Below are 13,276 nucleotides of genomic sequence, written 5' to 3'. Positions count from 1 at the left end.
GGCTGAACTAGCAACCCCATTGAGTGGGAAAAGGGCAGAGCAACAGCTTCAAGAGCGGAAAACTCAAAGGGCTGTTTTTAAACACTCTGCAACTGCTGCCATACAGTATGCCTACAATAAGACGAGCACCCGACGCGAGGGAAATCTCATGACCGCGCACATAGAAAAAAGACTATACTTGGAGAAAGTCCTCCTCGAGCGACTGAGGGGTGCTGATCTCAAACACCTTCAGGAGGAGACACGAATAAATTGGAGAAAGGGCTCCAATCCCAACAGGACTGAGGGTTCTCTTCCTACATCCACTTTCATTCAAGTCACAGAGATATCTAGAAGGAGAGTGGAAGGATGGGCTTTGGACGTGGCAAGCCCGAGCTTCCCACAAACAGGGGAGGTATGTAACAGGGGAGTAATCCCTGTTCAAGTAATGTGCCTTTATTCTAGCAGTGTGGTGGTTAACTAATGGTAGTCAATTAATAAACACCACCTGCCTGATTGCTTACAAAAGCCTGTCTGTTGAGACAGGAAGTGACTCCTTAGCTCTGACTGAGAGCTGACCTTTGGAGAGACAGAGGAGTGTTCTTGAGACTCCCAGGGGAGACTGACCAAGAAAACACACATCTCTGGAGCTGACCTGTCTTGAGCTCTGCCAAGAAGAAACAGCAGAGCTGATTGCAAGACACCAAATAAGACTTCTAAACCTGGATGCTGATATTTTCTGTGCACGCACGGGTGCGGTTCCAGGAGAGCAGAGAAGCTTACTCTACAGCAAGAAACAGAGAAGACTTTCATTATTAAGAGACTGCTTATATCTGCTTATTTCATGCTATATGTTTTGGGGCTGCGAGACATGCTTGACTAAGGAAGATGTGAATTAATTGCATAGGATTTCACTAGAAATACTCCGAAGTGAATAGAAGCTTCCCCCCCCCTGTGTTTGGATGATTTCCTGATGAAAAGGAAAAGGCACAATAAAGCCTTATTATAATTTCATCTTATAAAAGCCTCCAATTGTGTACCTCTGTGAACGTCCGTCTACAATGGGTTAAAAAGCCAATATTTTTCAACACCACTAGGAGTAATGACTTGTATTCAATTTAACCCCTGTTGCGATTACTATGGCCTTAGAGGGTTAACTAGGCCCACACAGAGTAACGCCCCTTACCTATCACATGGTGCAGGGTGCCTATGCAGAATCGTAGCCCCCCCCCCCCCTTCTCTTCTGTCTAGTGATAGTGATGTCATGGCGAGAAAAAGTTTGTGAACCCCAATGATAATTACCGAAATTCCATAGTTTTTCCATGATAACCTTCTTGAATCAAAACCAGTCTTTTCTTAAATATCCAATAGGGTTTATATCAACCAATTCCATGTCTTTTGAAACAAAATGATGTATGAATTAGACAAACAATGAGTAATTAAGAGTCAGGCCATGTGAAAAAGTAAGTGAAACACTAGTTTTATTAGCTAAATTAAATGGGATAATTAGAATTAGGTGTTTAAATTATTAGGTAGGTCTTCAGGTTTGAGTTTGGGAGGCCCCATCCTTTATAAATTATTAGGTAGGTCTTCAGGTGTGAGTTTGGGAGGCCCCATCCTATATAAATTATTAGGTAGGTCTTCAGGTGTGAGTTTGGGAGGCCCCATCCTATATAAAGATCAGAAACGTTGCGAGCTTGGTCTTCACCATACAGGTGTGTGGAAACATGTCATGCCACGGTCAAAAGAAATCTCTGAGGACCTCAGAAAAGAAGTTTTCGATGCTCATAAATTTAAAAAGGCTTACAAAACAATTTCTAAGGATTTGAGGCTCCACCAATCCACTGTCAGACAGATAGTCTACAAATGGAGAAAGTTCAAGACCACAGTCACTTATTCCAAGAGTGGTCGTCCTACCAAAATCTCTCCAAAAACAAACCGGCATATCATCCAGAAGTCACAAAGAACCCCAGAGTAACATCCAAAAATCTGCAGGCCATTCTCGCCTTGGCAAATGTGAGTGTTCATGACTCAACTATCAGAAAAAGACAGCAAGGAGGAAACCACTGCTCTCTAAAAAGAACATTGCTTCCCGTCTGAAGTTCACCAAAGAGCACATATATGATCCAGAAGACTTTTAGAACAATGTTCTCTGGAAAGACTAGTCAAAGGTAAAACTTTTTGGTCTCAATGAGAAAAATTATGTTCGGGGACAACCGAAATTGTGTTTGAAGCATTTGAACAGAAGAACCTCATCCCAACCGTCAAGCATGGTGGTGGGAGTTTGATGGTTTGGGGCTGCTTTGTTGCCTCAGAACCTGGATGGGTTGCCATGATTGACACAACTATGAATTCTGCATTCTATCAAAAGATTCTAGAGGAAAATGTCAAGCCATCCGTCCATGAGCTGAAGCGAAAGTGGATCATGCAGCAAGACAATGATCCTAAACATACAAGCAGATCGACAAAAGAATGGCTGCAGAAGAAGACATTCTGAGTTTTAGAATGGCCTAGTCAAAGTCCGGACCTAAAACCCATCGAAATGTTGTGGCAGGACCTGAAGCAATTTGTCCATGCAAGGAAGCCCTCAAATGTCACTGAGTTGAAGAAGTTCTGTAAGGAGGAATGGACCAAAATTCCACAAAAACGATGTAAGAGACTAACCAGCAGCAATAGGAAATGCTTAGTTGAAGTCATTGCTGCTAAAGGGGGTGCCACCAGGTTCTGAATCTAAAGGTTCACATACTTTTTCATACATGGATATTGAATGTAGAATCATTTGAGGATAAATAAGTGTTGAAAACATATCATGTTTTTGTGTCATTTGTTTGATCAGGTTATCTTTGTATATTATTATGACTTAGATTAAGATCTAATAACATTTTAGGTTTGAAATATGTGACATTCCTAAGTGGTTCACAAACGTTTTCTCCCCACTGTATATAGAGAGGAGAGGTTTTTAGGTCAGGTCCTAGGAACGAGTTGAAAAAGAGGGATCTCACTGTGAATAGTGTATCTAGGTTCTAATATAGATGAGTATAGGTTACAGCAGCGGTGCGCAAACTGGGGGGGGTGCCCCCTTGGGGGGGCGCAAGATTATGTAGGGGGGGCGTGGGCTGCTTGCAGGGAAACCTGGGGGCGGGCAGAGCTGTGCACGGGTGGCCAGAAGCTCCGTGCTGCTGCTTCTATGTGTCTGTGTCTTGCAGAGGGGGCGGGGCTTCTCTCTGCACACAGACAGCCCCTCCTTCTCTTCCTGTCTGCTTCCCGCACCAGTTTTCAGCAGCATGGGGGGTTGGGGGATCAGAGCATGTCGCCCCCCCCAGGTGTGGGGATTTGAGTGTGTGTGTGTGGGGATTTGAGTGTGTGTGTATGGGGATTTGAGAGTGTGTGTGTGGGGGGGTTTGTGTGTGTGTGTGTGGGGGGGGATTTGAGTGTGTGTGTGTGGGGATTTGAGTGTGTGTGTGTGGGGATTGAGTTTGTGTGTGTGGGGGGGGATTGAGTGTGTGTGTGTGTGGGGGGGGATTGAGTGTGTGTGTGTGGGGGGGGATTGAGTGTGGGGGGGGATTGAGTGTGTGTGTGTGGGGGGGATTGAGTGTGTGTGTGTGTGGGGGGGGGGTTGTGTGTGTGGGGGGAGTGTGTGTGTGGGGATTGAGTGTGAGTGTGTGTGTGTGTGTGTGTGGGGGGGATTGTCTGTCTGTGTGGGGGGATTGATTGTGTGTGTGTGTGGGGGGATTGATTGTGTGTGTGTGGGGGGATTGATTGTGTGTGTGTGGTGATTGATTGTCTGTGTGTGTGTGTGTGGTGATTGATTGTCTGTGTGTGTGTGTATGGTGATTGATTGAGTGTGTGTTGTAATGCAGTGGTGCGCAAACTGGGGGGCAATGAGGTGCAAGATTATTTAGGGGGGCGCAGGCGGCATGCGACAAACTGGGTGCGCGGGCCGGCAGACACTGTGCGCGGGAGGACGCAAAAGCTGTGCGCGAGGGGCGGCCAAGAAGATCTGCATGGGCGGGCAGCCGAAGATGTGTGCGGGTCGCTGAACAGGATAGTGCAGGTGGCAGCAACGTGATGGTGTGTGAGCGCACGCGCAGGGGCTTCAGAGGTATGGGGAGGAGCACGCCCGAGCACGGTGAAGTCAAACGCCCCTCCTTCGGTGTCTGCCCTGCAATAGCGCTGTATTCCTGCTCTCCTCCGCTGGCAACCTGCTTCGCTGCGATCCTCTGCAAGTGAAAGGGTAGTCTGCCACTATATCAATCATACTACAGTATGAATGTACAGAAATAATAAAAAAGAAAGTGAAAACACAACATTGAAAACGGAAAAAAATAAATAATACTGTAGGTAGGAGTTTGGATGACAATGGGGATAGCAAGACAAAAAGCATGGAGGGGAAGGAAGAAAAAAAAGGGGGGGGAGAGGGAAGGGAGGTAGCAAAGAGGTGGATGAATGCCCCCCCCCCCCCAAAGGATTGCCTTTGTGCACGTACGCTCTCCCAAGCTTGGCGCTTGGGGAGACAAACAAAATTGACTTTGAAGTGTGCTCAGCAGCAGTCAATACACACACACACACAGCCACACACAGCCACACACAAATAGCCTCGATCCACGCTTGAAAAATTATGCAGGACACCCTGTGCTCATGCTTGGAGAGTTGGTGATGTCACCGCTCTCAGCAGCAGCGTGGACGCAGCCTAATTTTGCAAGCGCGAGCTGTTGAAATATGTATTTAAACATATTTGGATTTACTTTGTATACCGTTTAATAAAGGGTTTTTTTTTTTTTCTTCATGTGATTTTGATTACATCAGGCAGGGGGGGCCCAAGAAATTTTATGGATGAAAAGGGGGGCTCGGCATAAAAAGTTTGCTCACCCCTGGGTTACAGGGTAATAATTCCCTTTCTTGATTTATAATTAGGGATAGTGCACTACATAGGTAGCGTGCCTAGGAAGACTCTAAACTACTCCCATGATTCACATAGAGGAAGCCTATGCCTCAGAGGGGTTCGCCAAACTGCAGCTCCGAGGCATAGCTGGATCAGATTAATCGGAGGGTCCATAGCTGATTCTCAGCAAGAAGGCCATGAGATGGCATTCAGTACCCAAGAGGGGGATACTGACAACAGACAGAGAGAGAGTATTTAAAGGCCCAAAGGAGATGGAGCACCACTGATGATATACAGCAGAGGGATCACTTAGGTAACAAGGATTAGTAAAGCCTCAGCACCTTCCTAGCGGACCGAGATAGAGGGCAGCTAGGGAAGAGAATACAGACAGCACAAGCAGCAGTCAGTAATGATTCTATACCAGAACTATATGGCGCCCATCATTGCATTACCAGCACCCAGCCTGCATGGATCCAGCACCCTGACAAGAGACTGAGTAAGCCAATTACAGAGACATTTGATATAAATTCCTTAGGAGCTGGGCAAGGAGGGTTACACAAGAATTGAAGTATGCGTGAAGTGTCATGGAAACGGTGCTAGAAGCTCAATGGGTTTAGTCAAGTAAAGTGAAGTTAAAAGTGTGCAGCTATAACAAGTTACAAAAAACATTCGATGTCTTTTTAATCCTGGATTCAAAAAGCTTTTCATCTAAAAGCATCTGGCCTATACAGTACAGTGGCAAACGCCAGCGACATTTTTCCATTACAAGATAAAAGTACCCTTCAGTCACTGCTTGTGCTGGCAAGACCAGAATACAAAGCTCTTCTGTGACTTCAATCATGGCACAAGGGCTGGCGGAGATAACCCCTTCACTGCCAAGGGGCCTCCAATGCTATGGCCAGGAAGGAGGCTATAATCCTTGTCCCAGCAATGCCATAATAAAGCATTGAGATTGTAATACTGACATGCTGGAATCTTTAGAAAACTAACTGACATATTTAGAGCTCAAGCTTTAGGGCACGGATTCCTATGTTCCAATGTTTATTTTTACATCTTGAGCTTGTGATCTCTCTTCTTGATTACAATTCTCCTGAATTGTACGAAATTTATATGCTTTTACTATAACATGCTACACACATACTGGACACCTAACAAGCTCCTATTGAACCCCCAAAATGACCACAACATATATATAAGCATATGAGTGTCACAGAGGAGTGCTACTGAGCATGGCAATATATATTTTTAAAACCAGAGACAGAACATAAAACACAGACAAAGCTCAGTTTTTAGCACATCCAGTGAGACTCATACACGGTACAGTGCCTAAATATATATGTATAAATATCTAATAAGTAAAATGGTCTTTTAGTTTGACATTTTTGGCCAAAATTGTTGTAAGCCCCTGAGCCAACGCCAAGGCAGACCACATATCAGGGGTCCCTAACGCTAATATAAATTCTTAATAACCTGTGTAATAACAGGAAGAATGATTTATAGTAAGGGACGCTAGCGTTAGGGACCCCTGATATGTGGTCTGCCTTGGCGTTGGCTCAGGGGCTTACAACAATTTTGGCCAAAAATGTCAAACTAAAAGACCATTTTACTTATTAGATATTTATACATATATATTTAGGCACTGTACCGTGTATGAGTCTCACTGGATGTGCTAAAAACTGAGCTTTGTCTGTGTTTTATGTTCTGTCTCTGGTTTTAAAAATATATATTGCCATGCTCAGTAGCACTCCTCTGTGACACTCATATGCTTATATATATGTTGTGGTCATTTTGGGGGCTCAATAGGAGCTTGTTAGGTGTCCAGTATGTTTTACAATTCTTGTCCAGCTAGTCATGGCTGATTGGAGTGTGGCAACCTCCTTCCTAATTTAAGCTCACCCCCTCCCACATTTAAATGGTTATGGGCTCACTCCATAGCATCTTCCACTCAGGGGAACTTGCCTGCTTGCAGTTTGGCTGTGACATCTCTAATACAGAGTGCTTTTCCTGGTAATGTACAGGTTAATAAAAGCTTCAGTCAGACTCAGAACTTTGCAACTAATATTGACAGATTTACTATAAATCATTCTTCCTGTTATTACACAGGTTATTAAGAATTTATATTAGCGTTAGGGACCCCTGATATGTGGTCTGCCTTGGCGTTGGCTCAGGGGCTTACAACAATTTTGGCCAAAAATGTCAAACTAAAAGACCATTTTACTTATTAGATATTTATACATATATATTTAGGCACTGTACCGTGTATGAGTCTCACTGGATGTGCTAAAAACTGAGCTTTGTCTGTGTTTTATGTTCTGTCTCTGGTTTTAAAAATATATATTGCCATGCTCAGTAGCACTCCTCTGTGACACTCATATGCTTATATATATGTTGTGGTCATTTTGGGGGTTCAATAGGAGCTTGTTAGGTGTCCAGTATGTTTTACAATTCTTGTCCAGCTAGTCATGGCTGATTGGAGTGTGGCAACCTCCTTCCTAATTTAAGCTCACCCCCTCCCACATTTAAATGGTTATGGGCTCACTCCATAGCATCTTCCACTCAGGGGAACTTGCCTGCTTGCAGTTTGGCTGTGACATCTCTAATACAGAGTGCTTTTCCTGGTAATGTACAGGTTAATAAAAGCTTCAGTCAGACTCAGAACTTTGCAACTAATATTGACAGATTTACTATAAATCATTCTTCCTGTTATTACACAGGTTATTAAGAATTTATATTAGCGTTAGGGACCCCTGATATGTGGTCTGCCTTGGCGTTGGCTCAGGGGCTTACAACAATTTTGGCCAAAAATGTCAAACTAAAAGACCATTTTACTTATTAGATATTTATACATATATATTTAGGCACTGTACCGTGTATGAGTCTCACTGGATGTGCTAAAAACTGAGCTTTGTCTGTGTTTTATGTTCTGTCTCTGGTTTTAAAAATGCTACACACATAGGCAGAATCCACAGACCTCTGTAAAATCAGGGCACATAATGCCATGTTACCCCCAGGAAAACAGTAAGATACGTTATGTTCCCTAAAGTTAACGCAGTACCACAAACCTAATTATATACAAAAACAATAGCCATTGTTTATCTCATCAGCATAGGCTTAATGGCATGTTGTAGTAGTGTAACATTGCATTAACTTCCATGCATTAACATGACATTAAATATGTCTTTGCCATACTCCCATCCAGACCCTAAAATAGGTGCTGAACTAAAGTGCAAAAGAAGAAAGGGGAAAGAGTGAAATAACACTGGAAATAATGCTATGGTAGTTAAACATACCTAACTGTGTTGTTACAAGCATCCAGGCCCCAAAAGGGTGTGGATGGGAGAAACAACATGTTTAGGTCTGCCCTAACTAATGTAACACAAAGTCCCTGCGTTAATGCCTCTTTTGCATATACCCAGGGCCGCCGAAAACCAAAGTCATTTGGCCCAGGTCAATTAAAAGGAGCAGGGGGGTGGGGGGCTGGCACTGCTCCTTACATTTGAAGACATGGACCTGGTGGTTGGAAGAAGGTATGGGTCTGGGGAGCGGGGGGAAGGGTCTGCTCAAGAGGCGGCAACCAGTGGAGAGGAGAGTCTTACAGGCCCACTGATTGGGCCCTACAGGTTTGGATCATGGCTGGGGGTCCCTTGAATCACTGGGCCAGCAACAGCGGACCCGCAACAGAAGTCCCAGGTGCCCCCCGTCAGTGGCGCTGCATTTAAATATCATTAACGACCGTTATAGGAAGCAGGACTTAATGTGATATTATTAGCCTTTGAAGATCTGCAGTAAGGCTAATTTATGTCCAATTACTTAATGGATCTCTGTGGATTTGGGCCATAGTAGTCCTGTGTATAGATATAATACAAGTATAATCTCAGGAATGTGCCAGGCATAGGTAAACATAAGCACTACAGGGAATATTGGGTGGAGCATATGTGTAGGTTAATCGCTGTCCTCATTTATTTTTTTACAATTTTATAACATTTACTTCATGTGTGTTACTCCCCTCCCCCCCCCCTCACCCCCATTTCATCCCTCAGTTAATTTGCTACTCGTTTGTCCTGCTATGTTTTGTGTGGAGGAAGTTTGGAACAAAAAGGATTTGCTGGAAATCCAGCTGGCCACTTGTAACTTGGGCAGCGTATCAAATAAGACGGTTCAAGATTACAAAAACTAATCCCAGTGCCTGCATATTCTGTCAGTCAGAGTTACTACATTTCTAGTCATTGCCTCCTCACCAGTAGGCGCTATGATATCAGGACTAACGAGCATCTATGTTACCCTCAGTAATCCTTTCATGCCGGCAGCCTGTGCATGGCACGTGTCCAAGGATACATTCAAGTATCCAAAACGTTTGAAGCACTAGTTGGCACTGGGTTAAGGCTTCACCATTACAACAGTGTTAAGCACACTAGCTACAGGAGAAAAGGGAAACAGGCAGAAAATAATGGGTTGTGGGGCTACAATGTTCCACCCACCGCCTTTCATTATAACCCCTCTGCTGCCAGGGAGCCTGCAACACAAAAGTAATGCATTGCAGCCTCCCCACACCCTGAAGTGGGGTTAAAAGGAAGTATAACTATCCTGTCACCTATATAACTATCCCTAACAAAAAAAAGATTAAATCATGCTTTGGTTTAAGCACAGGATGTGCTGTGTTTAATGAAAATCATCGCAGCATTGCACTGCCAAGCGAATCTAGTAGCTATTTGGCACTCTATGCCTATCTTTCACTAACATCAGATCTTGCACTTCCATTTATAGCCATTTGGGATTTATTTTCCTGCCAAACCACACAAACCCAGTTATCACCTGGAAAAAAATCAAACCAGGGTTCATAAAGCAGCAATCCCCACAGCCCAATATTTTTTCTGTTTTCATTCTTCCTCCACCCCCCCTACCCTGTGAGCTGCTCCGATGTCCACCAACCTCACTGGTTCACGAGGTCTGGCACCAGGTTAAAATGTTATGCCAGCCAGCCACAAAATGCTGCCCCTGGGCACAATGAGGATAATATGATTGAGGGAAACATCTGTGTGCACGGTTCATTAGCATCTGTGGCTCAGCGAGCAAAGACATTGACTTGGTAAACTTGGGAACATACAGTAGGCAAGTCACTTTATCTCCCCATGCCTCAGGCACCAAAACCATAGATTGTAAGTTCACTTGTCTGTAAAATTCCTATGTTCTGCGTACTGTGCTTTGAGTCCCATTGGGAGAAAAGCGCTATATGAAATAGTGTTATTATTAAAATTATATTTGCCAAACCTCAGTCCACTCAATCTCCCAGTTGATGCGAAGCACAAAACACAGGTTCTCTGTTGCTATGCCTTTCACAGAGGGTTGAACTGCAGTACTAGGTATTCGAAGTAGGGCGCCGGATTTTAGGGGATTATTTATAAAAACCTCTATGCTGCAAAAGCGCTATAAAATCAATGAAAACACACACCAGATTTAGCAAAGACAATGTTGTCCTGAACTCAGAGGTATTTTTAATAACACTACTATATACTTATTTTGCAGTTACGTAGTGGACTTGCTGAATGACCCCTTAAAGGAGCAATATCATACATGTGTGTTTTAAAAAAAAAATACTTACTACCGTTATTTTTTTTAAAAATTCAACTCTTCATGCCATTTTCATTCGTTTTTATATAATGAACATCCTTTGATTTCTATAGCTGTTTTTAACAAATGTCCCCAGCATTGCAAGATCTTTGCACTTTCCTGTTTGTGATAATTTGTTGCCAATATTTCCAGTGGTTTGAGCTGTAAACTGTAACAATAAATAATGTTACCTTAGTGATGTAAGGATACATTGCAGCTGCTGAGTTACAGATTTGGTGAGCCCTGTGAAGCAGGATCTGTGCTGATCAATCACAGGAGAACTAATCAGGTAATTCGTTTTCAATAAATATAATCCCATTTTTTTTTTAAAGTGCCGCTTGTATTACTTCTTTACTGAATTGTAAGGCGTATTATAATATATAACCTCTGCTGGTTAGCTACTGTAAACTTGCCAGGAATTTCCTGGTTGAAATACTTCCCAGGTGAATGCTAATAGGGGGTTATTAGTTTCACTTTGCTGGTGTTAAACCTTTACATTGTTTTGTGGCTGCCTGCGTGACAAGTCAGAGAATTAGGTCAGAGGACTCTAATGCACCTGTTACTGTTACCCCTCACACATCAGCACTTGCCAGTGACCTCTGCAAGAATGAATGCACAAGGTGTCACCTATGCGTGTGTGGAAAGTTAAATAACATTAAAAAGGTTAAACCGACACACCTGCATAATACAGATCTCTTTAACACAATAGGAACAAATGATAAACACTTTGTGGAAAGTAATATACACATATATAATAATTTTCAGATAAGAAAATCATTAACATCGTTACAATTACAACACATAGCAAATGCATAAAACATTTTTTTATCAACAGTAGTATAGTATTTGGGAATTCTTATGGTAGAAGCAAAAATATATAGTCTTTCCATGTACACTGTCTTTATTAAACGTAATTATTTCCTGTTTATAAAGGACATTATTGTACGTCATAATAATAATAATAATAATAATAATAATAATAATAATAATAAATAACTTCTTGTTCACTATGGATTCAGGTAGTTATAAGAAACTGAAGCAAGCCAAATACAAGTGACTGGCAGCCTACCCCATTCCGGCAGCTTCTGCTTCTGCTTCTTACACTCTCTTTGAAAGCTGCTACAGTATTTCACAGGCTTGTTTCTATACAAGCTCAATATGCAAATAGCAAACGCAATGAAACATGCTGATGGTGACATAGTACAAGGGAGCTGAATAGAAACTCAAAGATATAAGGAAGTTGCTAACCGAGCTGAGATCAAGTCACTTACCTGTCTCTGGTATGGTCTGTCCCAGCGCAGCCAGGAGCAGGGAGTGTACATAAAGTGCTAGGCAGACAATCATAGCAGTGCAGAAGCTGGACAATCGTTATCTCTATAACCAAAACTTATCCAGCACAGGCATATTCATTAGTAGGGTGCATCAGACACAACACCGTCTTCTTCATGTGTCTCATCCCTTAAGGACCCTGGGGGGGGGGGGGGGGGGGGAGGAGGAGAGGGGGGTTGACAGGACAGGGTTACTATATTGCTATTCCAAGCTGACACCCCCTCACCAGAAGCTAGTGCTGTAATGCCAGGAGTATGTTGCAACACCCAGTTGTGCTGAAAAGTTCGAGCTTCTTCTGAGAATCCAGGGTTTAACCATTAGAGGATATTAATGTACTTCTTGAGTGCTGTGAATTTTAGGGCAGGTTAATGCAGCCCTGGTACTAATGCCCTGTTGTAATAACGAGATCTGGAGTCACCCAAGACTGTGCCTTTTCCTCCTCACGTGTTAAAGAGAGTAGCAGACAGAAAAAAAAGCAACATTTGTACACATTAAATTTCCTTACACACCCTCTGTGGACTCAGCCACTGGGGTGGGCAGGGATCCTGCAAGGTCCTATCGCTCTTTAGTTAAACGATCTGTGGAAGGGAGTCTTATTCATGCAGTAAAATATCCCATGATTCCACAAAGGCACAGCTGTATAAATATGTACAACACTTGCAGAAACTGGCCACAAAGAAGTCAGAGAGACAAAACATTGGTACAAAATGCTGTACCCTACAGGAAGGCATATATATCACACCTTCCACTTTAACAACAGGGTTCATTGTACAGTATGGGGACACACGACTTAATATCTTCCACCAAGGCTTCAGCATCTCAAACTACATCGCCTGAGTGGGCACTTGCCTGTACATAACTCCATAGCTAGCAGTCAAGATTCAAGAACCTTTATCATAATTTTTTTTCCCAATTCCATTTGAATAAAATACTTATTACTTCATGCACATTCTTTTCAGCGTGTTACTGGCATCTGATGCACTAAAGGGTTAATATATAAGGAGCCCTGGGTGCTGAAAATGGGAGTGAGGGAAACTTGAGGCATAGCCCCCTGTGTTGTCACCTGAAAAACCTTATTAATCAACCCTCTGCTCTATTAATCAGAGACATCCGTCTACAGAGCTACTGTACCAGTCACAGCTCAATAACATCCAGTGATTCTCGTAATGGAATCAATCTCACTGATTGTCACATCACCAATCTCAGATATTTCATTGAAGACAATAGTCATTTATTAAAATGCAAGTTTTTGTCTGAGCTCTCAAATTCTACCTAAGGCTGGGGCCATAGAGGGGGTAGCAGGGCTGAGGCGCGCCGACGCTGAGGCTCGCCTGCTGAAATCTGCGTGATTTCATGCCCATGGAGGCGAGCCAGCAGGCGCGATCGGGAGGCGGGGGGAGACTGAGGGAGGCAGGGCAGTGACGTCACTGGGCCAATTGCCCGTGACGCACCGACGTCACGTCGGCGCCGTGACAATGACGC

The 13,276-nt window shown here is 43.3% G+C and overlaps 1 protein-coding gene across 3 annotated transcripts in view; it reads right to left on the bottom strand.

Moving 5' to 3' along the window:
* Window positions 1-13,276, bottom strand: part of VWA1 (von Willebrand factor A domain containing 1) — a 74,623-nt gene that overhangs the window by 58,080 nt on the left and 3,267 nt on the right. Inside the window, exon 1 of one of the 3 annotated variants that reach the window (XM_075604797.1) lies at window positions 11,737-12,411. The exons of 1 other annotated variant lie outside the window; for it this stretch is intronic. In XM_075604797.1, coding sequence (XP_075460912.1) covers window positions 11,737-11,809 — 73 coding nt within the window. In that variant the 5' untranslated portion in view covers window positions 11,810-12,411. Of the gene's footprint in view, window positions 1-11,534; window positions 11,677-11,736; window positions 12,412-13,276 lie in introns of those variants that run through there. One more of the 3 variants, XM_075604796.1, reaches the window with a different exon arrangement.

This window comes from Ascaphus truei, chromosome 6, assembly GCF_040206685.1.
Source record: "Ascaphus truei isolate aAscTru1 chromosome 6, aAscTru1.hap1, whole genome shotgun sequence".
In the NCBI taxonomy this organism is placed as follows: Eukaryota; Metazoa; Chordata; class Amphibia; order Anura; family Ascaphidae; genus Ascaphus; species Ascaphus truei.
The sequence above is the reverse complement of the archived record's forward strand: the minus strand, read 5'-3'. Positions and strand labels throughout refer to the sequence as shown.